The sequence below is a fragment of the Leuresthes tenuis genome, unplaced genomic scaffold (genome assembly GCF_036924035.1).
Source record: "Leuresthes tenuis unplaced genomic scaffold, fLeuTen1.0.hap1 SCAF_10, whole genome shotgun sequence".
In the NCBI taxonomy this organism is placed as follows: domain Eukaryota; kingdom Metazoa; phylum Chordata; class Actinopteri; order Atheriniformes; family Atherinopsidae; genus Leuresthes; species Leuresthes tenuis.
This window is the reverse complement of record NW_027325364.1, coordinates 29,753,117-29,780,176: the sequence shown is the minus strand read 5'-3', so window position 1 is coordinate 29,780,176 and position 27,060 is coordinate 29,753,117. Positions and strand designations below refer to the sequence as shown.

Genomic DNA, 27,060 nt, shown 5'->3' with positions numbered 1-27,060 from the left:
CCCAACAGATTTTATCTTTCTGTTTCTGTTACTTGAAGTCTTAAAAAAAAACCTTATTGAGCAGAAAAATATGTAAAAAAAATAAAAAATCTGTTGTAAAACTGACTGCTGCTTTCAGAACTATCGTGTTGTACGTGGTATGAAACAAGATTAAACAATTCTGCTAACTCAATACCCGAACAGAACCTCCTCCTCAGTATTGCATATCTTGGGCACAAGTGATTGTTTCATTTCTGAAACCTCTATCCTTGTGTTAGGAAAATAGCTGGTAACCCAAAGCCAGGAATTCCATGAGTTTCTAATGGCTTTACTTTTGTCTCTGCTGATACCAGTGAAAGGTGGCAACAGCAACTTTGTTGTGGCTGACATTGTGCTATCCCTAGCTCGACTGACAATCTACACCAACTATTGTCTTGCATTGGGAAGAGCATGTCAAAGAAGCTTTCATGCTACAGAAACCACATCAGTTTCAATCTGAGATGCAAGCATCACAGTCAGTACAGCGAAACTCTACTATCAAAGGCCACACAGCAGAATAGACACTACTGAAGCCACAAGCATCTATTATGTTAGAGAATAAGACGGATATGATATACAGGACTACTGGGTGAAAAACCAGATAGGGGCCTCACCCAAAAAGAGAATTAAGTCTTAGCCAACATGTTCTCCCCGTGTATGCGTGGGTTCTCTCCGGGTTCTCCGGCTTCCTCCCACCGTCCAAAAACATGTATGTTAGGTTAATTGGTGACTCTAAATTGTCCTTAGGAGTGAGTGTGAGTGTGCATGGTTGTTTGTCTCGTATGTCTCTATGTGTGGCCCTGTGATGGACTGGCGACCTGTCCAGGATGTACACCGCCTTTCGCCCGATGACTGCTGGGATAGGCTCCAGCCCACCCGCTACCTGATTAACGGATTGACGGTATAGAAAATGGATGGATGGAAGTCTTAGCCAAAGGGCTCAACTATAGCAACAGTGACAGACCTCATAGCTGCCACTGAATCAGCAATAGGGAATAACAACTAATGGTGATGGTAGCAGCAGCCCTTTTCAGCATGGAAATTCCTCCTACTTACCTTGGACTCTCGGAAAGGAAGGCAGTAACTTCTCTCAGAAGAGATCAAAACACCCACATTTTTTCCAACAGTCGAGGAAAGCTGCTCAGTGGTTCTCAAAACAACTGATTCCACCACCTACAAGGCTCTGAGGAGCGACCCAACAACCAGCTATGAAAAGAAAGTCACAGACTAACAAAACCTGGAAAAGGAGAAAGCAATGGGCCATCCTTTTTATCACGTGGAGAAAACATGGGTGCACTGATAGACATCCTAATTTACACAAAGAAGGGGCTCCACTCAGACCCATCATTGGCAGCACCAACTCAGTCACACCATTGCAAAACAACATCTTTTTAGCCACTCTGGTAGGAAACACCCCACATGGCTTACGGAACTCTACAGATTTTATTAACAATGTCCAATACCTGAAACTAGTGCCAGCTGAAACCATTGTGTCATTAGACGTCGTCTCACTTTTCATCTGAAGCAGTGGAGACAGACCAGAAATACAAAAGGACCAATTTCCACTGCGACCAAATCTGTTCCATGTCGGATCTCAACCTCTCTACCACCTTTTTAGATATTGTGACAGTTGGGTTGCCAGGTAGTTCAACTGATTGAGCAGGCACTCCATACACAGAGGCCAAAGCTCCTTGACGCAGCCAACCCCGGTTTGAGTCGCAGTAGCAAAAGAGATTACTGTGACATCGCAGCACTGAGATATGCATTGAAAGCTACACACCAGACCAGAATTTGTTCATTGGCTTGCACCAGCCACTGGAACACAAAATGGATGTCATCCTGACATCGTTGGGCTAAGCATACCTCTACTTAGGATGAGAGAAAAGAAAAGGGATATAAACGCATAAAAAAAGCACTTCAAACAAAAACTGAGCTTTTATCAAGTCAGCTAAAAAATCTGGGGGGGAAAAGAAGAAGAAGAAGAAGAAGAAGAAGAAGAACAGGTGCCAAATATTTCCATTCCATATGCTGCAGGAGTGTCTGAGAAACGCACAACATCTTGTTGCACTTCAATATCAGCAACAACCTCGGATATTATCCCAGGGATAAAACACCCAAACAATCTGAGAATATTTATTCCAGTGCAAAAAGGAGGGGAGAGTTCATAACCGCTACACAAGCGAAAGGGATAACACAGAAGAACATGCACTTCAGGTCAAGATTTAGTGGATCTACCTACATTGCAAAGACATTCTTTTTTTTTTACACTAATAGATACATTTCAGATAGGGAGGACAGATGGTTCGAGAGCGGAGTGAAATAAGCCATCTGTAGCTGTTGTCAGACATGAACACCAGAGATGTTCAGGAGAATGTGCAGACAATCTGGTCTTTTTCCACAGTAACTGTTCACACAGGGACATCCCAGCAGATGGCTTTCTGCAGAACATGCACTGTTCTGGCTGGAAATGTGAGGGAGTGGGTGCAGGGAATTAGGCATCTAGAGAATATAGAACACAGAAATTACACAGTGGAATTTGTATTTAGATAATACATTCAAATCCCCCAAAAAGTTGCTCTCATTTACATATGTTTCTGTTAGTTTTGTCAGACGGCTAAACATGAATCTGAAAAGCAGACCATTAAGGCTATAGGTCCACTCCCGGTCACTCAGATTCCCTGGCCATGCGTGTATACTGGAAAAAACAGAATAGTCCAATTCAACTGCCACTGTCTGCTTCCTGTGCCCTGCCAAGCGATCAGTGGATCCCACATAAACATTTCTCATTATTGATGCAAACATCATTATCATATCAATCTGCTGACGCTATCAAAGATGGAGAGCAGAAAAAAACGAGGTCAAACATAAATTGTCAGCTTGTATTTTATGTGTCTATGTTACAAGTCTGAAATCTGTATTCAAGTATTTAACAAGAATTCCCGATAAGTGATTCTCGTTTAATAAAGAATCTCATGACGGGTTAGGCAGTTTTCCACCTTCGTTAAGCATGCATTCAGTAATGCTTTTAAGCAACATACAAATTTCTTAGGACACATCAATTTAGTTACGAGACACCACAAGGAAATAAAAGTTAAACGTCTTCATTTCAAGGCTCAAAACTAATGAACCCCTGCTTTCCTCATGGGCCGTAAAAAAGAGGAGGTCCTGACATGTTATTTTTCAGCTCAGTATATTCCTCAGAAATATAGGCTACTTTTTAAAAGGAATTACATATCCATTAAAAATTGTGAATTTATGACTCTCTGAAGGACTTTCCCGTTCTCTCAGATGCAAAGTCCTGTTTTACCAAAACTATGCATATGCCACCTCAAATAAATCCCATTCAGGCCTATTAAACAACACAGAGCCCTGTATGTTCACTTTAATATGTCCAAGCTACCTTACATAAGCGCCCACATTCATTCATACATAAAAATAAGATTTTATACTGTATTTACACAGGGCACAGCAAACTCGATTGCTAATAAATAACACTCTGCCAATAACACTCTAATGAGAAGAATGAAGAGACAATTAGCCACCTCTCATATTTTTTCAAAACTCTTAATAACAATTAAACATTTATTTCATATAATGAATGGACGAGTCATTACTTTAGACATGTAATCCATTAATCAAGACTCAATAAATGAGAGAGACTTTCAACCAGAAAATCCATTCTATAAAAAAGGAAACAAGATTTTATAACAGATTTTTTTTAGGTTTAAATGTGGGAAGATGGCAGATTTTCTGAAATAAATAAAGAAATAAATATATGTTTCAACCACAAGCAAGCAATAAAAGATGATGGCTTGTTACAGACTGGATTTTTAAAAAGTGAGGTAGCCATCCTGTAGTGTTACCAACAACACCAAACAGCTTCTGTGACACACAGAAACAAATGTTACGTCTAACATTATAAGCTTTTTATGTAACAAAATGAAGAAAGACCCTAAAATATAACAGATCTGACACTTTCAACAAAAAAAACATGAAAACATGCAGCAATAATCCTTTCAAACCACAAGAGAGATGGCATTATTTATTCCTGCCATATCAAGTTAGCCTCAGTAACTACAAGTTGAAATATATAAACCTTAACTACTTTTGCCGTTTTTCCAAACCAAATGTTTATCTTCCTGGACCTACATGCCTGACTGAGGGTCTAACAGATTCAATAATTAGGCAGAACTAAATGGTGTTGTTGATAAAAATATTTAGATGAATTGGTTAACTGTTCTGTCATTTAAACACAGGTCCAACTACATATTAGTAAAATCCAATTAACAAAACTCTCATGAGTTTGCTGCCTGACCAAACAGAGTGGATGACATAATATAAACTCAACCCATAAATGCTGTGTATGTTCAGAATACTTCTGCGTGGCCCTACATGCATGTGCTTGTCTGTGTGGGCCTGGTTAGTTTCTTGCATAGATGAATGTGTGTGTTTGTTTGCATATACCTATGGTTCTTGGGTCACTTAGAAAACTGCAGGTGAACCTGCGATCTGGGCAGTAAAAACAGCACTTTACCCAATGCTATTTGTCTCTGGATCTAATTTTCTCATTTCAGGGTGTCTTCCTTTCTTTTTTGAAAGAAAAGAATGTAAACATAGTGATGGCATCACTCTGTGTGTGGCTCTCTCTTTTTTCTTGACAGGTTTCCTGCATGACTTTGGAAACATTGCACACCTGTATGATTACAAGGTTTCAATCACCAGTAATATCAACCACCTAATTATGTTTTGTCGATAGCCCTCGGGACTTTTATAGTAAAATGGTAGATTACTAGGGACCAAACCACACATGGCATACAAAATCTCAATGACAGAGGAAAGCTTTAGGGAACGTTTTCCATTATTGGATATTCTCCATCCATAAGAAGTAATTTCTGGTAATACCAAAGTACCGTAGATTTTATATCTCTTTTGTAGGCAAAGGAACCGGTAACAGGGCAGTAGTTGCACTGGACCATGGATTTATCTCAGGAGTCCATTTCACTTGCACATGCAAATCTCAAACTGAAACTCATTTGGCCCAGCAAAAACTTAGACCAGATGGGGCTACTTTGGTATGAAGCAAAAAAGATATACATAAGCTGAAATCAGCTAATGGGAGCCGGTTTATCTTTAACTGCCTGAGTGTTAACCTTGCAGTTTTTTGTACAGCTAGATTCAGATTTAGGGTTCCAGGATTCTGACATCAGCAGGCCATTTTCATTTTGGCTATGTGGTAGGCTTATTATGACTATTATGACATTCGCATCCATCTACCCTAAAAATGTCTGCATTAAAACAGCACAAACTTTCACAAGATGAGAACCTGAATATCCAGACGCCTATAATCCCTGTCCGCAGCTGAAAATGAATAATACTGTAGGAGGACGGGCATGTGTTGCTTCAAATCCAATGCGAAATGCTCCAAAAATCCTCCAGTGGCTGAATGTATGCCAGTAAAACCAACCACTGCTTGCCCTGCATTTGGTCTGAATTCATAATTAGGTAGGGAGTGTCTCTCCTTTTCCTGTGCCATACATGCTCCCTTTACCTAGAGATACTGTCATGCTATAGAGAAAAAGGTATATAAGAAAAAAAGATTGTCACTTATTAGAATTGTTCAGCTTTTAAATTACTAACTGAAGTACAGCCTCTGATCTATCCAACTGACAGACGCCATGCTAAACCTTAAGTAAAACAATCCAGTGGAAACTTGTGACAATCAATTCCATTTGAAGTCACATAAAACAAAACACATTTTCAATAGTGTGTAGAGTAAAAGCAGGAATCCCCTGGAACAGACAAGTATAGTTCTCACAAACAGTGGCTAGTGGTCCCCCACAAGAAGCAGTAAACATAATCACTCACAGATTTGCCCAAGGTAAAAGCACTTGGTCTTTGGTCTCTGTGCGGCTACATGGCATATGAATTAACATCACTATTTTCCACCACATGGTGAACAAGGAGAATAAATGTATTCAGCATGCGAGAGCTTAGGGCCAAATGAACGGATAACTGCAAGTGGCTGCTTTTTGGTGCCACCATGCTTTGTTTTGGTTGTTTTGAAGAGGAGTGGAGAAGATGCAGCACAGTAGTTTGTGTGAGACCACCACTGCCCTGTGGTGGTCTCACATGGGTTTCCCTTAAGAAATATAATCTAAACATCACTGTCTTCTGAGACAAAAACATCAAAGAGCAACAAACTTCATAAAGCATACATGCAACTAAATAATTAACTATGTAAGCAAAAAGGCTGCCCACATTGTTGTTTGCTGAGTCTTTGACAAAAGCTTTTTTTTTAAAGATAAAAACTAAAGATGCATGCATTATTGTCTTATATCCCTCTGAGAGATGCACAATATCGCCATACTATCCAATATCTGTTTTGTTCAATAACAGCTTTAAAATTAAATATTGCATCCCCCAAAATTAATGCAAAAATTCTAATTCCCCTGTTCCTGATATCATCAGGATAGTTACTTTGATAACATCAGCCAAGGTTGTTCAGGAATGATTCATTTTACATTTTAGTTTAAAAATGTTGCATACTTTTAGAGTAATGTATCATGTCTCTGAATCTGACAGTAGGCCATCACAGTAAGTAATTAATACAGTACTTTATAGTGTCATTTGTAAATTATAAGTAGACTAATAGTTGAAATTTTACAGCAGTAGAGACAGATGTTCTTTAGAGTTAAGAGGAAAAAATGTTTGTGCAAGAAATAAACACGTCTCAATTGTACCGATGCATTTCATCATGTCTATATGACAGATACATATTGACATCAGCTGTGGCAGTGTGAGTAGAGATGGTGTCAGTGTGGATTTGTTGCGTTATAAAAAGCTGAACTGTGCTTTCAACACCTTTTTTCTCAATCCCAGCATTTAAAAAAAATTAAAACACATTAATATGCAGTACAGCAAAACAACATCAGCTTTTAAAACATATTTCATCTGCAAAAATCTACAAAAGCACAGTAATATCAAGCTGATATTACTCAGTAATTGGAACTGTTGATATGGATCCCTATTAAACAAATAACTAAAAGCATGTTGAAGCTCTCAAATGTCACAGGACAGCAAAATCTGTATCCACACCAAGAGACTGTAAGAAGTCTATAAATAATATTTGTGTGCACTGATGTGATGTGTCTACATTTTAGAAAAGCATCCTTTAAACACATTAAAAGATTCCCGATAGGTTTGGTTTGTATCTTATTCTTAAGAAAATATCCTCTGTCTGAGTCATAGCAGGTTAGTTTTACCTCATCTACCTTTTAACCTCTCCCTTTTAATTAGGAAGGCTGGGATTACAGCACTCATCTATTTCCTTGCCATTATTGAGCTACTCCAACCTCTGACCCCTGAGTTGTCTGTATAGCCTGTAATGGGTTGAAACGAGGACCACTGGTGGAACAGTGTCGAGTGTGCAGACAAATGAACAAAGATAAACTAAAAGCCCTGGAAACACAAAGTCAAACAGAGACACATATTCACACACACACATCAGGGAGATCTGTTGGAGGCAGGCCCAAAGGGAGATGCTAGGGTGTGGGGCACCCTGCTTTAACAGCTGGGGAGAGATATTATCTCATAACATCAGGCCGGGAAATGGATCCTCCCTAGATACAACCAGCCAGGAGTGTAAGTTCATATATTTAAGCATACTGGGGCTCTGGGAGCAAACCTTTGGATGGTACGCTGACCTATCTATTACAGCTTAGGGCTCCCAGTTTTCTGGTGACTTTTTCTTCGTTTCTAATTAATTTTCTATTATTTTCTACTCCTCATTGTCATATTCTAGTCTCCCGTTTTCCACCTTCTTTGCTCCAACTGAAGTTTTTACCATTTAGTTGGCAACTCCAAAACCTTTTACTGGTTCTAACTGTTTCCCAAAATGTTGTGTTTCAGATCTAATCATTAACACTCAGTAGTAGTTTGAGTATTTCAGTAAGACTACTCTGACTTTAGATCCCATTACACATATTATGAGAAATTAAACTGTCTGTGCAAGGAAAGTAAAAATAAAAAAAAACACTCACTGTTGTTTAATAATTAATAACAACTAATAGAAGCTAATATGCATCCATAATTCAGACAAGACCATCTCTGTTAGGTGCAGTGAAGAGCTGCAGTGAGGCAGGTATGGAATACATGGCCCTGTAGGAGGTCTGCAGTCAAGTGGTCTTGATAAGAGCTATCACTTTGTGATTGATTACAGACACATCCCCCAAGCTAACGCTGACTGATTTACATTTGTGAAAGACAGTGCAGTTCCTCCCAAAATTGCTATTTTCACGGAGTGAAGAGTTGCTACACTAATTTGTACCTGATAGTAACACTGACATATTGTGCTACCAACAATCCCAAATAGTTTTGCTTTGCACTGTAAACAGTTTGCTGCAGTGTGTGCCCGGGGGGGGGGGGGTGGACACAATAGGCCTGGGGCCATCACTCACCTGGGGGCAGGTCTGGGTCACTAGGGGCTGCCTGTTGGAGGCGGCGGGGCTTGGCCACAGCTTTAGAGCTGTCTGAGACACTGCGACTGGTGGAGCTAGAGCTGCTGTCATGGTCATCCTAAAAAAATAATGAAAAGAAAGAAAAAGTCCATATGAATTGTTGACATTTCAAGTTTAAACTTCTTGCAATGTTACAAAAACTATTCTTTGAGATAAAAATGGTTGTGTGCGAAATGGACGGGGAAGTTAATGGGAAATCATCTACTAAATGACACATTAATTTTCCCCCATTCCATTCTAAAAACTATCCCCATGTCATTAACAAATAAGCGAGAGGGGTGAAAGTCTCACCTCCATAACAGTACATGTTATCTTCAGTCAAGACACCAGTGGCTTGTTAAGCCCTGGAATGCAAATAAAAAAATCTGTGTATATGTTTTTTTTTTCTCTTAGATATTTCTAAGAGAAAAAATACTGCATCAGTGAGTAAGACAGATGACTTAACATCTTTCTAGATTCTGAATCCAGTTGATGAGCGTTTTGAGGAGTTTTTAATTCATAAGTTCTGGTACTTGTTTTCCAGATGTTTGCCCACCCAAGCTTTAACCATGAGTGATGCATTTGGAGAACTGTTGATCACATCAAAATCAGCAAATAGAAAACAAACTACTAAGTATAAGTATCTAAAACTCACATTCACAGCCTGCAACAGACAAGATTTTGGAAAAGCCTGCAATAAATGGAGGGCAAAAAAATCTATTTATATAAAATATATATATATTTTTTTTTTCAATTTCCCCTACTGGGGGATGAGGTATTTTTCTATTCTATTCTATATATAAAATATATACATACATTCTCAATATTGTGACGTTGGTAAGTTGTGGTCAGTTGAGTGGGTTAAAACTCAGTATAGCATTGATTAGGGGCGACAACAACACTGTAGCCTTTTCAAAGCCCGCCTGGGTGGTAAGTTAGTTGGACAATTTGGACAGAGAAAGGGGATATCACATGTGTTTGGCATTTAAGTGTCTCAGGAGTTGCCCCTTAACCTGACTAAAATAAACAATGTAGGTGTCAAAACTCAATATACTTGGGTACTTCATGGACATACACTTCATTCAAAAATCCTCAAATGAGAAACTGAAAAACCAAAGCCACACTTTCCAAGTAAGTCATGCTGACATAACTAGCAAGCACATTTCCCTTATTATCTACACGTTTGCTGGCTCGACTAATAGTTAGTAACAATGCCTTTTATCTCTTGGTGTTTAAGTCACACGGATTTATTTTAAATACTGGTAAAATCTGAATTGTGGGTATACTGACAAGCATGCAGTTATCACCCAGTGTGGTGAAATAAATAGGGAATGGACAAAAAGACAAGAGGTATCTATATTTTATTACTCTATAGACAGAGGTGGTAGATCTCTAAAGGGTAAGCAGTTATATCTTCAGCGATTATAGATGGGAATTGAACAACAGAGATGGAAGAACAAATATTTCATTGTGGTCCAAAGGAGTTGAGATGGCAAACAGTAAGATGTAAATTGGTCATTATTTCATATTTGCATCTGTAATATTCAAAAACATCACAATAAAAATTAAGTTTATAGTGAGACTTCACATGTTGCAGTATTTAGTTTACATCACAATCACGAGTCTATTAGAATTAGAAACAGTTTCCCTTCACTGCAGGCTCTCATATCTATACCTAAAGGAATGCACATCTCAGCAAGCCAAGAGTACACTCTGTTCAAGAGCTTGAACTGCCACCAAAGAACAAGGCTGCCAGATCTGGAAGTAGCGCAATTAAGCGCTCAATGTCACTGTGGGCAGTGAGCAATTCTCCAGTGGTGAAAAAATGCCTTTTCAGAGGGAAGCCCTGAGACAAATGAAGCCTGCCTCAGCTGCTGCGAGGTAAACTGATCCCTCCAATGCCACGACAGGGCACAGGACATGGAATGAGGGAGGGAAGGATAAAGAAAGAGAGAGGCACAAGAACCAGGAAAAGGGGAAAGCGGGGGGGGCAGTTTACCCTACAGGCATGTCGACTTAGTTGTTGACCAAAGATGACAGTAGTTAAAAAGGAAAGGAGATACTAGAAACAATGAGATAAGTGGAAAAAATAACAGAGTGAGAGAAAGTGAGACAGCAAGGCAAAGAGTAGCTGAGAGATGCAAAGATTCAGAGAGAGCTGGAGATTATGAGTCCATAGGAAAGACAAAGGAAACTGAGTAACAGGCAAGGGGGACCCCCTACTCAGAGGGTAAGTGGGCACCAGTGGAGGTGTTGTCTGGCACAGGAAAACCAGACATGACCTCTGTCCCCCCATAGACGTCTGACTCAGTCAGGGTCCAGCGTGTTGAGCCCGTCTAAAGGGTCAACCCAAAGGAGCTGTTCAACACATTAGCTGAACCCCACCATCACCTCCAGCTATTAGGAACAGCAACGCAGGAGACACTCAACAGTTTTCCTTGAGTAAACAAACTAGCTGTAACTCAGATACTGGAAACCAACATAGTCTTATCGGTCACTGACATTGGTATTTATGTTTAAACTATGGTGTGAATTTAAAAAAATACCAACATGTCTTAGTATGGAAGCTCCTTAATTTTAGGTGGATATGCTTTACATGCACTTGTTTAAATTGTTTTAGCCTACTTTTAATTTAACTTTTATCATCATTATTATCACTATTCTGTCTATTAATGTGATTATTACTGTCATCATCATTATTATTGATTATATTAATTACTATAGCATTTTGGAAGCAAAACACTGAAATTTCTTATCAGAGACATTCTCTCTTTTATGTACACTGGACCTATGGCAAAACTGAGTTTGTTTTCTACTATGCTATATATATTTGGGTGAAAGGTAGAATGTGGTCACCCCCCACAAAAAACATTTTTAAACATTTCAATTTACTACAGAAAGAAAATGCTGGCTGAGGTTAACAGCCTTCAACTGCCTGATCTTTGAAATCAAAACATTTTTAAAACTGGTTCATTTCACAATGTTTCATGAGATTAATGGGAGCATGCAGACCATTGCTGCATAAACACACTCTTTGTTATTGTTGTTTTTCCTCTGTAGGTTGCTGGCAAACTCATGCTGACATCAAAGCAGCAGGCCTGCAGATTGGAGGCCAGGCTAGGAGAGGCGAACGCCTACTGAGTGAGAAAATAAATGAAGGAAACCCAATAGCTCCTTATCTCAGACAGACCCCCTCCTCCTCTAAATCACTCGTATGCACACATGCAAAAACAGAAACACTTGGACACACACTGTGGCTGACAAGTAGAAGTCCTGTCTTCTGTGTTGCGCTGTCTTTCTCATTGTGCCACTTATTCTAGAGCTTCTCATCAAACCAAAAACCAGCTAGTATGAAGCTTGTAAAAAAGCGAAGTCCACGATTGTCTTTTGAATGGTTTACAGCCGACACTAAGAGGAACAAAACATTCAATGTGTTTCAAACATGCAATCATAGTGTGAGAATTTTCCAGTGACGTCAAATAGTATTCAGCCACATTTTTACTCTAAAGTTGCTTGAATCATTGCTGACAGCTCCAATCGAATTATAGCTGAAAGGAGCAGCTCTCAGAGTTGAGTTAGATTACCTTCTCTTTAACATCCCAAAGGCTTCAAACACATCCATCAGCTCAGCTAAAAAATTAGCTGCTAATGGCCTTTTAATGAAACTCTAACAAATGCAGAGAGCTATTTTAGCATGATTAAAAGGTTGGGGTATTTTCTAAAACAGAAGTAGACTAGAGAGGGCTGTAACCAGCTAGTCTCCCTCACATTTATCACAGTTAGCAGTAACAACCCTTAATACATCAAATATGCTCTGCAATTTGTATTAAGATAGATCAACACACTACATTACAAATATAGACCAAAAGGCAAATAGTAGTATGAAACAGCACCAACAAATGCATGTGTACAATCTTATAAGTAGTGCAATTATAAAGACCCATTCTCTAAAAATCACTGTAGAGCAGCTGGAATCCATGGCCGATTGGAGGGATTAGAGACTGAAATCAGCCATGATGAATATAACATTGTGTGACATTCTGAGTAATTATCTCAATGAAAACAGCTCATTACAAGAATGTGGTCTCGTCCTCTCTCTTACTTACTCTCTTTCAGTAACTAAATCCACCACTGGGAAAGAAAACCCACACTTACAGTGAAATGCAGAAATTAAATATCATAATCATGATACGTTCACAATGTGCTGAAGGACATAAACTGAAACTACATTCATAAGATACCTTTTTTTAAAGCACATAACATGTGAGTCAGTGTAGCATAAAGATAAATTAAATTACAGTAAATTTTTTTAGAGCGTTCTGAAAAAAGATTGAATTCATAAATTAGTTAACCAAAAGAAACGTCTCCTTCCATCCGTTTAGACAAAAATACATGTAAGACACAACTGTATGTGATAGTGATTAAGAAACAAGAAGCACTTTATAGCAACATTTTAAGAACATTGGTAAAAAGTACATGTACATCAAAATAATGTGTTGCACGCACTTATTCTCTTATTCAGATGATGCGTATATTAGCCATCAGATAATGACAGAAGTCCCACCAATCAGAGAGTCCTTAAGAATACAAATTCTGGTTTATCTAAAAATCTTGGCATTTATTTACTGCAAAATAATCACTGATGTGCAGTTTACGTATTCCTGATAATTAGAAGAAAAAAAACAGAGAATAGACAGACAGGAAGGTGTTTACAAGGCCCATAATTCAACAGGGGTCATCTCTGCAAACTACTGCACCAGGTTAAGGACAAGCAACATGCATAGTGTGCTCCTTTATGAGCAGGAGAGCAGGGATATACAGCACAAGAAAGAATGTAGAATTTCAAAATCATTTCACTCCAATGACGGCGAGATCACAACAGTGATGATGTCAAGTTGGACGTCTTTGCCAAGAATACCTCCACATTACCCAAGTCAAACTGGCTATGTTTAATATCCGACTCCAACATGCCCAGAATAACAAAGTCAAACAGAAATCCCAGTTACAGAGCAGTTCCACTGGGAGCAACAACAGGGTTTCTGACTTTGAGTTTCTGACAACCCTCACATGAGAAGCTGCAGTTTTAGTGCAGATGTTTAACCATGGGACAGCAGGGGAAAAAACTGTCGACCAAGCGTTAAAGTTCATGATTTACTCATTCATTCAACCACTTATTTTAAAGACTGGAAATTGTGTGATTCCAAAACAAACAGGAAAGCATCTTCAGCCACTGTTTGGACAAACAGGTTGAAAATGTACGGATAAAATCTCCCAATGTTGACTAAAAAAGAATGAGGAAATTTCATAATGCAAGTTATGTGACAGAATCAAAAGATTAAGGGTTTAAAACATGTCTGTACAAAATTTGAAACCAGTAGTAGCAGTTTGTGATCATCAAGGCAGTACTTCCTTAAAAACAGAAACAATCCTGTCGAGTAAATTATTCCAGGGTCTTGTGTGCAAAATTGCAAAATCTTAAACATTTTAAGGTCTAGGCTCATCAGAACCTTCTTTAGACCTGAGCTCATTGTAAGATGAATTTGGATAGAGTGGGAAATTGTCGTATGGTCTGACAAATCAAAATGTGATATTTTGGAATGACATTGTGCTGAGACGACGCTCTTTCTCAGTGACATGCTCAGGATTATGCAATCTGCTGTTAACTGAACTGAAATACTTCCTCCTTTACTGTTACCTCTCTGTTGGCATGTTCTGTCCGCTCCTACAGTCTGAAAGTCAGACGAGTAATATTTCTCTCTGATATTCCCACTGCTTTCGCATCATTGCTCCAAGCTCATTCATTTTATACACCCCTGATCTCACATTTCCCATGAGGATCATGGGAAGAAATATTCTTTGCTGCAGCAGGCTTCCACTGATGCAGTGTCATTCTAATAATTAGCAAATTATTGCAATGTTTTAATTCTTAATTGTGCAAAGTGCCATATTAAAGTGCATTTTAGCTCTAGTCTGGACCATTACATTCTATAATTTGCGAAAGCAGGGCTTTAATGCAATAAAGTATGAAGTTGTCATCTGCCATACCATTTGATGTGGATGTGCATGTTTTGTCATAGGTTATACTTTTAGTCTAGCAAGTGAATGCAAAGTAATACCAGCAAAAAAAAAAAAGACAGTAGATGAGAGGTTAACAGAATTAAAGGGTGCATGATGCTCCATTAATCTAAAATCTCAAAGCCAGTGTATTCATACATGACATCAGTTTCTTTGGAACAAAATATATTTCTGGTGGTTATTAGTAGAAGGTGCACCAAGGTTAGGTCTCTTTTGTACAGGCTAATGTTTACCATTTTTACTTCAAATGAAAATCTTGAGTAATCGCAATTTCGATCCTAAGACTTGATAAAAAGAACAAGAAATTCAAATTCAGGCAAATGAAAAGTCCTGAACTCCATAATGGAACTAGGTGCCATATTGAACAGTCTTGAGCAGACCACTAAGTTTTTTCTCTGACGACCCGTCACTATAGGCGCATTCCCACTGTAGGAATCTTTTGCAGTTCCTAGAACCTTTTCAGGAACTAGGCCGTTTTTTCACGCATTTGGACATACAGGAACTTGGGACCACGGCCCTCAGTTCCTATAACCATTTTAGCTCCTTCTGCGAGGCAGGGTCTTTTCTGGGTTCCATAGGAACACATATGACGTAGGTGTTTGGTGGCTGGTAGCTCCGCCCCTTGTCTGAAATATTTACTCATAAGACACGGACACAACCGGCGCATGTTTAATAAGTTAAACTTACACGTCGTCTCCTTTGTCTGTGGCAGTATTGCCTGCTGCTCGATTCTTCGTCTCCTGACTCTCGCTGTGTGCTCTTCCAGCCTCGATCTTAGACGCCTGATGTGATCGCCCATGATTAATACTGCCGTCATGCAGACCATAAACACGGTGGCCTCCTCGCTCTCCATGTTAGCTGGCGGGTGTTGTTGTTGAGTGTGGCGCTACAGTAACACGTAGACGGTCGCAGACAGTCCCCGACTTATGTGCGAATGCAAAATGAAACAGTTCCCCTGGGGAAGGGCAGTTTTTATAACTAAATTCGAAGTGGACAGTTCTTAGAACTCTCTGTCCGAATGCGCCTATTTTGAACTGTGACCTCTTAATGTTTGCACAGCATGTTACTGTTGGTGGCCTCTAGTTTTAGTCATTGGACTTACTCAAATTTAGAAGAAAAAAAGGAAAGAGTAATAAACTGAAAGAAAGCAAAGACAGAAAAAATATCAGAAAACAGACGGCCTAAAAAGAAAAAACAAAAAGTAAGACAGAAACAAGTGGAAAGTGTTGGGGGGAAAAAAGTAACAAAATAAATTAATCAACTTAAAAAAAGAAGAATCATAAGTGAAGGAAACAAAGAAAATTGGAAAGAAGGATAAAATGTTCCTGATTTAGATCAGAGAAGTAATGGTCTTACAGATGTCTCCATCAGCCGACCACAATCCAAGACTGAGCATGCGAGGCATGCTGCTTACACTGGCACAGCTACCTCATAATGCTAATTAATGCAGTGTGTTAGCTACAATTAAACAATCCACACAGACCAGCCCCCAACACACCCGATCAAAAAAAAAATTATAAAAATACACCTAGACTCAATTATGACACACAAGGGAAATTTCTAGACATAAAACAGCTTTAAATGTAAACTGTTCATTTCTTATTCAAATAATTCCCTTAGTTGTAAACCACAGTTGTTGGTCAGTTGTTTATCACATAAATAATCCATTCATTGTTATTCTTTTCAAATAAAAATGATTATGCATCTTTGGATTATGCATCTTTTTTGTGAGGCAAATAAGCATCCTTTGGGTAACAATGTTTTTATTTTGGTGAGTGGTAAACTCGTGGCCAGGACCTGATTTTAACATGAACTGGCATTCACCTATCAAAACAGAACCATTCCTTTCCTGAGCTTTTCCCATTATGTCATACAAAATATCAAGCACATTATACAAGACATAAGCACCCCTTGAACAATGTAAGCACCAGCCACCAAGAACAGTGAAAGCAGTGGCTGAGGCTATGCTGACAACTTAATTGCACATGTGAGGTGCAGCTGGAAGGCACAAACTGTAGAGGCCTGAGCATTCTTGGAAAGTATCAATGTTCTCAAAGCAGCAAGTTAGAATAAATCAAACAAAATAGGAGAAGACTTTACATCAGTGTTGAGAGATTCTAAAGCCATCTTGCAGGAAGTGTGAGAGCATTCAAACTGAATGGAAGAATCATTTTGTTTTCACACTACTTAAACACTTGGTTCCTAAGAAACCAAGATACTGTCAACATTAATCAGTTTACTTAAAAGATTGAAAACTGTTAAAAAAAAAACACCATAACAAAATTAACAATTGATGACCATCAGTGTCTCTAGCCTTTTTGACGTGAAACACACAATCAGCTCAGTCTGACCCCATCTGTGCATTTTCATTTTCATTTGGCATGTTAAAAATCACCATTAAGTCAGGTACTGAGTAATTTAAAGACTCCCACTCCATTCGGTAATGTTATGTCCTCTTGTGCACACATACATGGTACCACAGAGTTGGAGGTTGTCTTTGTGGTGTGTGCAGTTGTTTTCCCAAACATGTTCTCCCGGTGAATGCATGGGTTCTCTCCAGGTACTCTAGCTTCGGCCAACAGTCCAAAAACATGCATGTCAGGTTAATTGGTGTCTTTAAATTGTTCCTAGGAGTGAGTGTGAATGTGATTGGTTGTTTGTCTCTGTGTGGCTCTGTGATGGACTGGTGACCTGTCTAGGGTGTACACCACCTGCCACCCAATCACAGCTGTGGTAGATTCCAGCCCCACCCCAAAGGCGCTTAAGATACCGTTAAATGCCAACGTCAAGGCAGAGGTTTAAATAAAAAAATAAAAAAATAAATGCCTGTGTTCCACAATGCTATTTGGCTGTATTATCAAATGAGTCAAAGAGAGATCTATATAACTGCTTCATTGCCACATTAAAAATACTTTTTTCTTTGTTTTTCTATTTCTTTTGGGGTTAGCCCCTTATTGAGGGGGGTTTCTGACTCTGTGAACAGCTGGACATTGTGTCTCTTAACTGGGAGTGGGTAATTGGTAATTCTGTAGGTAATACACCAATTATGGATAAATGGCTCTTACAGCCCCACTTCAAACAAATGGAACTATCCCTACAAAAGCAATCTAAAGTTAACAAGTGGTCAACTTCTTGCCTAAATATATGCAATCACTGCTTATAATGTCTCTTTAGATTTAAAGCTCCTAAAATACAGTGTTTTAAACTGCAACACAATATCTTCCAAGACCCTCTGATAGAACAAAGTACTAATCGAGTGAACATTAGCCTTAATTGCAAGGTAATCGTTTCCCAAACTACAATATTTCAAAGAGCACCGAGCAAGTAATAAGGTCCAGTGAGGGGCTGCTCTAGTCCGGATGGCCTGAGAGCAGGGATTAAGTTGTGGAACAGCAGCATCCTGTCCACAGTGTATTGATCTCCATTTGACTCACTGAATACAGGAAGCCACTGGGATACATTTTTCCCCCAGCTGCTTTCCTGTGTCTGAGGAGGTGAAGTAACCGCATCCCACCAGGAACTCAAATATTCACCAAACCTCTTAGACAAAGATAGGCGTTGTTCAGTATTGGCTGATTCACAAGCAATGGTAACTGGGTGCAAAGATCTTTTGCTTGAATGACATGCTTGCACGTTGCTCTCTGCTGATGCTTTAAATAAGTTTGGAAAGTCAACCAATAAGTGCAATGGATCACCATGTTAAAAAGTTACATGAGGACACATAGTAATACCCAAAAGTTAATTCTAGGATTGGTTTAAGCCTTAGAATATGTTTTGCTGGAAAATATGGAGCTGGCGTGTAGACACAATGTTCTGTATGATTACAAAGTAATTTGCTTAGCATTTAACACAGACTTACTCTGCAGAAAATTTTAGCAGTATAATAACACTGAAACCTCACATTTGCTAATCATAACACAAAGAGGTCTGGTGAGGCTCCCAACACCAGTGTTTCCACAGTACGTGTTTAAACAATGGAAACCATCATTTCAATTTAAGGAAAAATGATTAATAGACTAAATAATAAAAGATAATACATATTGAGGAATACAATAAAGGAAATATTTGTGGTATATCATTATTTAATTTTACTTTAATGATTTTTCTTTTTTTTTTTATGGAAATCTAGCACAAAGTCTTTATCTTTTCCTCTTTTTGTTGACAGAAGTTCACTATTGTCAGCAGAATGGCAAGACTGAAATAAACTTTGAGGATAACTGGCACAATGTTGACATCTGGGAATGAAATCCCTTGTGAATAACTAATTTGAAAGATCATGCAGCATAAAACCAGCATAAGTGAGTGATCATTACATGTGAAGTGGCTGGAAGAACACAGTTGTAGAAAGCAGATCCAACTGCAAACCATCAGATAAATTTGAAATACACAGCCTGAAGGTCCTATTAATAATGTCAAATTAACAACTATTTGTTCAACTTAGCTATGGGTTCTCCCAGTCACGGAAAGCTAGTCTCTAGATACATTAATTTCCTTCATTTGTAAGTTCAAACTTTTGCTTTTTTCATTCTTAAATTGATTGCTAAAGTCTTTTGAGCAATAGTTCAACTACACTGACAAAAAAAGATCCCTCAAGTATACAAATAAAGCAAGAGGAAACCTGTGAATGCTTGCATAAGCCTTTGAAAGAAACCTTAAGGACAAGACTAAACAGCATTTTCTGTGGCCGGAAACCTTAACAAGGCCTTTAAGAACAATCTTACCATATCTCACTATTAGGCATGCTTAACTTCCAACCTGCCAAAGGAGTCCACAGCATGTGCCAACATTATTCTATCTCACTACTATTTACAGAGATGGGTTTTGTTACTGCCATGGTGAGTTGGACTCAAGGAAAATATACTCTAGTGATCCATATCTTAGCTCAGTGGGGCCTCCTACACAGGACTGAGGAGACAGAAGAAGATGTACTTTTGCTGCAATGTCTGAAAGCTATTTGCTCCTGCAATCTTTTGGACACGGATTATCCAGTTTGTGCTCCCCGATTGCAAACTTCCACAAAAAGTTTGTCCTCTATTCAAACTTTGTTTTCTGACTTGTATACTACTGCAGCTGAATGTTAGGGTGCATTTCATTGTGTGTTTAAGGTGTTACTGACTGAATTAATGAGAAAAGCATTACTTTAAATGTTTTAAGTTCTAATGTGAAGCCTGAAACAGATCAAAACTGCTTCAGCAGATTCTCCAACACCCTGTTGGCACCCAATTATTATAGATTATCTTTGAAGCTGACAGTTGTTTGGCTTAGGCCTTTTCACCTGTCCATATATCCTGCATCTAACATGCTGACCACAAGAACCTTCTGTTCAGCCATCTTAACATTTACGAGACCTTGATATAATAAGCATAAGAATATTGCAAAAGCTGTTCAACATAATGGATAACACTGTATACCCTTTACACAACATAGTGATCTAACAACTTCAGTAAGAGGCTTCTTCAGCTTTGCTTCAACAAAGAACAAAACAGGAGGTGACTTCTGCTGAACACAATTACTTTTTTACAATAACTAATGACCCACAACTGTTTTGATATTTATGCTGCAAATAAGTTCCCATTTTGGGATTGCAAAGTAATATTCAGTTCAATTCAACTGAACATGCTTCATGTTTTCCTTTTGGTAGGTTTTATGTTAACCCGTGGGTGACAAAGCAGCACTTTAAAGTGGGGAGAGCAGTATAACTCCACAGAAAGTGTTCTAAAGCTTTACAATTAAACAATTACATCGATAGATTTATTTTTCAAGCTATAAAGTAGGTAGCCTTTGTCCAGCAGGAGGTAGATTTAGCAACAGAATACCAACTTAGGGTTTTTAGGAAGCCTTCAAGAAGGGGTTTCCTAATTCACATGTATTATCCATCATTTAGGAGCAATGGGGTTTGGTGGTGTAAAGCCCTAAAAATAGTTTAGAAGGAATATAACAGAAGAAAGAACCATATGCCAAACCAACAAGTCTCAAAGGCACCTCCCAAAATCATCTTGAGGCAATGCATCAATCAGAACCTCCACATCAGTGGCAAATGCACTCAGTGGCCATAAACTCCCCAGATCAAGCTGTGAGCTGAGCCAAAACCAAAAAGACTCTCCTCAGTAAACCCAAGCCTTTATCATTGTCTCATAAATAATAAAGACTGTCTAAGAGTGTTATGATCCACTGTAAGTGTTGTCTGGCCAGTTCCTCTCCGAATTGGCTGATCACACCTCATCCTCAACATCTGGAGCAATTTACCAAGTTGTCAATGAAAAAAAATGTCCTAATTTCGCTAAATTATATCAAGATTTGCCATCAAGCCTTTTCACTAAGAAAGTATAATATTACCAATCTCTGCTTCAGCTATCAACAAATACAAATTCAAGTCGTAAAATAGCAGCAAAAAGAATTCGACAAAACGGCTTCTTCCAGCTCCTCAACATAAGGTGAAGCTTGGAGGAAATGATTCCTTACACCAAGTGCACTGCATCGCATTAAGAACAATTTCAAATCTACCACATCTGAGCGGTAAACCACTAAACTGATGACATTGCCAAAAGACAAAATCAAAACTGTAATTAGTTTGGTGTGAAGCAGTCAAAAACAGTGGATTGTTGCGAACTCCTTCGACGAGCAATTAAAGCATCAGACATTTTATAAGTTGCATCCGGACACAAAGAACATGTTTAAATAAATCTTACAAAATTCTTCATCAACTTGAACCATTGATTGTTTCAGACCCATGACTTCACATATTCACACTTAGAATTAAATTTGCACTTGAAGACCAAGTATTTAGATTTTATGGTTAAACTGAATAGAATAATATAAATATATATAACAATAGACATATGTACTAAACGTTTGTGGATTTCAAAGCAGGCTCCGGAAAATCTGATAATTTGAGGATACAATGACATAATCATAAAATGAATCATTTTATTTGTACACGGCTTCCAGTTTGTAAAATTAAAGTCTAAAAAAAAAATTTTAAAAAGTGGACAACATCTATTCATTGCCATACTTTCTGCACTACAATCCTCATTACAGCTAATTTCAAGCAATTACACTGTCAGCAGAAGCTGTAATCTCCAACTGCTACTAAATGCCCAAATTTCCACATTTGCTGGAAACTATAATTGTGAGCTGCTCTTGGTGCTTTGCAGATGGGCCCTATTGGGCAATCTGAATAAACCTAATATTACCCAGTTCCTCTCAGGGGAAAACACGAACATTAAAAAGGTCCAAATAATTCCGGTCAAATTACGCAGCCCTTAATGAACTTCAAAAGATGTGTGGATGTTTTTACAGGCCAGTGCTCAGACTTTAACTGTAATTATGAAAACAAACCATATTAATGATACCATTTATCATTTCCACACTTTGGCCGTGTGAAGCCTACCACAAGGTTCCTGTCTTTACCGGACAAAAGGAACAGGAGTTATCTATTAAACCTAAAATGTAAGTTTTTCCATGCAGTTCTTTTAAATCCTTTGGGCCATCACACAACTTACATGACAGCTTCATGGAGAAATATCATGGCCCATCTGTTGCGTGAACCAACGCCAAACTAACTCCCTGCATTCAGTTAGAATCTGATCAAAATTCAACAAATTTCAAAATGTACATAAACATGATATCTAACCTCAAAAATGCATGAGCTTTCTGTGGGACTAAAAGCCTAGAGACATAGTTGTTATTGTTACTAATATCATTACTATTATTAGTTACAGCATTACACATATAAAGAAAATGAATGCAACAGGCTTTATTTCTTGGCTCAGAACACAGTAGTCAGCCTGCTGCCTCCCATATAGGAGAGAAGTAAAGTGCTTCATTTAAATTCCACATACTCGAAGGACTTCTCCTGTGAGTTTGGCTTTGCTCCAAATTATGTCTCTTGGGTGTACATACCACTGAATAATTTGTCCAAATGTCATTTGCAATTCCCCAAAAATCTTTTCTTCACTGAAAGCCTTTTAGAAAACATCTGTAACAAATAGTTGTTTTGAGACTAGACCAATACTGGTACTGGTACATGACCTTAAGCTGTGCATCAAGCACAAAAAAGAATGTTTAAATTACCACTGAGCTAGAAACCAGATTGCATGACTAGTAGGCACCTGCAGAGTATGATATTTACCATCAGTTCAGGGCAGCTGACGCTCATGTGTTATAAATCTTTTGCTGCTGCCTATATAATTAGCTGTAATTGACTTCCCTTGAAATGCGTTTCTTCGGGACATCTGGCCTTGAAACCTCAACCTTCCCATATAAGGACCAGTAGTGAGTTACACTTTTAAAATTTGCTAACTGCATGGGTGGCAAAAATAGGACCATGTGGTTTTCCAAATATACTTTTTTTTTTCTTTTAAAAATGACTTTCCTAGATCAAACTTTTTTTTTAAAAACTAATCATTTGTGACTAAATTAAACACTATAATAGATCTTATATCTTTATATAATTTTATTGATTACATGGACAAACCCAAAAAAGTGGCATGTAGCAACTTTATCAAACCTAACTGACATAGATATTAAACAACAGTTTTTTTAATAACTTAAAAAAACTTAAGTTTTGTTTATAAGAGAACTGTTTTTTGAAACACAGACTAAAGATCTGCTCAAGCTAAAGGCAGCTAATACGGCCACACAATATTAGAAGAAAAACACTGACGCTGCAACATTTCTTTCTGTGATATTTAGCAGTCTAAAGGAAGACCCAAAGTTTGACGATTTTACTTCAATAGTTTTTCTTTCTTTATTCATTATTCCAGAATGCTTGGGTAGATTTTGTTGGAGAATGCAGTTGCACAAATATAAACAATATTAAAAAATATATATTAATATAAACTTTAATGCAGCACAAAAATGTCAACACACCAAATGAAGACTACTTCAGACTAAAAGTCTTTCATTACTGCCATCCTCTTCAAGGAATAAACTAGTTCGTGACATGGAAGACCAAAACCCTAACATGAAGTTATTTCATTGAGACAGTAATCCAGCTTTGTAGTAAAGGCTTCTTGAGAAACATTTGAATGCTTACCCTTTGTATGCTGGGTACAACATGACTGTCACGTCATCTTTTTCAAGATAAACAATTACTTTATTTTTACAATAATAAACAAATTATTTGATCGTTTTCCTGAGATTTCCAGGTCTAAGGAAGCTACATTAATACACTGTTATGGTTTTTAATGATTTCTTTCAAATAAAACATTTGGTCTGAATGAGTCAGAGAATTTACTATTAGAAACGTCAAATCTAAGCTAAAATATTGCATCTGTTATTTTGCAGTCTTACATTCTGCCCATGAGGTGCCTCAGTACATTTACAGTCCAACATGGTAATATTAAATAATGAAGGATTAATATGGCTGTCCTCAAGTCATGATAACAGTGCAACTGCAGTTGTGTTTAACACAGTTCATTTTAGAATACAGCAGAGGCTGAAAATCAAATGGTTGGTTCTAGTTTCTCTTGTGACTTTACTCTACGTCAGAATTAAATTGTAACTTCATCACCACTACAACAGCAGGTGATGAATATTTCTCAGGTTCAAAATGTTTTAAAAACTATTCTAAATTACAACATTACTAAACTTCTTGGGAACAGAGACAGAAAGAGTAATGAGAGAGCTTTACTTTGGTGAGAACTTTCCCATAAATAACAAGAAGATCTGGATAGTCCTGTTTTGGCCTGACAGTACAATCAAGAATAACATGTTACTTATACTAATAAAGGACTAACCTGGACTCCATCCCTTAGCTTCAGGATGCACTCCATGGTGTTGATGGTGATGACAACAGGCTCTGAGCCCAACTTGGTCCAGGGTACATGGATCCGTAGTTCATGGATATGACCACTCATGAACGTAAAGGGCAGCTTCAGCTCCTATTCCAGGACATAAAGATGTCAAAGATTTTAGAATAACCTTTACTGGGCAAATATGTATGCAAACAGACAGTGTTGTAAGTATGTAACAAAAGTACTGCAGATGATTTAAGAGGATTTAAGTATAACTGGAATTTTGATCTTAGTGGGTTTTCTGCAGGTGTTCTGTTTTTTCCCCCATAGTCCAAAACAATGCCATGCTATGCTAGATTAGTTTGTGATTCTAAACTGGCCATACATATGAGTGTGAGAGTGTGAAAATGTTTTTGTTTGTTTGGTTTTTTACACCAAAGCTATTGTGTTTAAAGTGCTTTTTCAAAAATGTGGTTACATCTGGTAGAAAGCACTGACAAAATCCTTTCCCCATGCCAGCAGTACTGTATTTATCCTCAGAGCTCTTGGGGCTACACTGAGTACGTCTGACAAAAAGTATATTGAACTTTGTTATGCCAGGCTAACATATCAAAATAATGGGGTTGAGGACTGACCCATTCCTGCATGTAAAGGCTTAATTAGACTGTAATGGGTCTAGGTGCTTTGCACATGCTCCAAAGCTCCATATTTTTGCAAAAACAGCAAAGCATAAGAGTATATCAATACAGTCAACCTCCCAATGAAGGTTCTTTCACAAATTTTTCTGTTCCTTTGCTCAGACAACAGGACATGTCAGTAATTACGAGTGAAAAGCAAGCCAATAATTTTTCAGCATTTCCACACTGTCGCTCAGCTCGAATGAAATCCTGATTTTAAAATGCATTTGGCAAAATCCTCAGTCAAGCACCTTAACTACATCATGTATGACGGTTTTCAGCTATAAGTATATGTACGATGAGCTCCCATTTATCTGTCATGTTAAGATACATGAAATTACACCTCCGCATTTAACCCATCCAGGTTGGCACGTGTGGGAACACACACATGCACATGCACAGGGTTACACACTAAGACAGATGCCATATTCACTGGAGCGGTGTGCAGGAATTCACAGCACCCGGGGAGCAGATGTTGGCAAGGAGGTGGACTTCCACCCCACCAGCTGTCAGTTCACCAATCTTCAAGCAGTAAGAGCGGTATTCAAACCGCCAACCTTCAGGTAATTGGACGACCCACTCTACCACTGAGTCACGGCCACCCTCCAGATTCTTCATTTATTATCAACTCCGTTGTATATATCACGTAAATATTAGGTAATGTACAATGTTCAATTGAATGGTCAAACCCAGGTCAAACTCAAACCACATCTCAACTCAAAGATGCAGTAAAAAGTAGTGTAAAAAGAGTGTTTTCAGAATGTATTCAGAACCTAGCTTCTACTACCTCTGAGGAGGACACACCTGCACTTAAATAGCATTAAGAGATGCCATTACACTGTACCCTGCATGCTGAGTTGGATCATTTGGACCCTTTGTTAAAACCATGAATTTTTGTGATGATTACACCGTATGTATTACTTTGGACTGAATCTGTGCTTTCAATAAGAACACTCATCACAAATTCTGTTAGGTTAGGTATTGGCTTAGTCTGCTCTATATCTGATAAAGAACAGTTATCCAAAATGCAAGCCACATTCAGCACACAGTACCTGTTCCAGGACATCCAGCTTCAGGTCCAACTTGCTGAGCACCACATCCCCTCCCCACAGAGAGAGCTGCAGGTCAGATGGCTTCAGGTTCTTAATGTACTTGTTGACATAGCTCATCAGGAGCGGTGTGACATAAGACTCCAACATCTTTTCTCTGCCCTGAGTACAAGTTCAAAATGTAGGAAAGCATTGCATAATTTATACAACTGAGTTGTGAATGCAATTTGAAAGAATAGGCATTTGTCACAGCAGCTTTAGTATGCTATGGCACAAAAGTTCAGGTGTGTCAGCATACGGGGCTGGCTTACTGGACATAAGCTTTAATTAAAGATGTCAGACATGTCTGTGCTGTTATGACAGTTCAAAGTATCGTTTAAAAATGGCCTGCCGTGGACCTCTTATCAAATGTATTTGGTCAAGTATTACTATTTGGTTAATAACTGCACTTGGCAGAGGGGAAACAGAAATTCAGTTTGTGTATATTTCAGGTCGAGATTTAAGAAACCTTTAAATAATTTATACGTGACTCACTTTATTTCTGCAGTTGCAATTTTCAGTGGCTGTCGGTAATTGAACTTCATCGAACTGCTACAATTAGCATACTTGCTAATGTAGCTTCACTTATAGTAAATGTGAGGAACGGGCAAACAGTATTTAACAACACCGTTTGCAAATCGAGCGTAGTGTAGCTAAAATTGTATTGCTACGTAGTAACAAATTTAACTTAGTGTGAAGCAGTTAGCGAGAGAGGTTCTCTGGTCATGTAAGCTATACAAACCACAGCAGCATAGCAAAGAAGCTAAGCTATGGCTACAAAAAAGTCGTCCTAAATCGATTTTACAGATGTTAATGAAAAAAAAACTGTCTTACTTGACTCCCGCTTTTATCCAGTGGCTGTATGTTGAATTCGACGTTTATTGAAACATGCTTGTCCCGTTTACTGGCGTTAGCCACATCTTCCGACGGTTACAGCCTAAACGTCATCTGTAAACACCAACGCGGCTTC

At 38.3% G+C, this 27,060-nt stretch overlaps 1 protein-coding gene across 1 annotated transcript in view; it reads right to left on the bottom strand.

The window, feature by feature from the left end:
* LOC140316988 (intermembrane lipid transfer protein VPS13B-like) overlaps positions 1–27,060 on the bottom strand; it is a 292,443-nt gene extending 265,383 nt beyond the window's left edge. Inside the window, exons 1-4 of the mRNA XM_072395068.1 lie at positions 26,925–27,060; positions 26,055–26,213; positions 24,329–24,472; positions 8,475–8,592 (exon numbers count right to left, since the gene is read on the bottom strand). Of these exons, the coding sequence (XP_072251169.1) occupies positions 8,475–8,592; positions 24,329–24,472; positions 26,055–26,201 (409 nt within the window). The 5' untranslated portion in view covers positions 26,202–26,213; positions 26,925–27,060. The remainder of the gene's footprint in view (positions 1–8,474; positions 8,593–24,328; positions 24,473–26,054; positions 26,214–26,924) is intronic.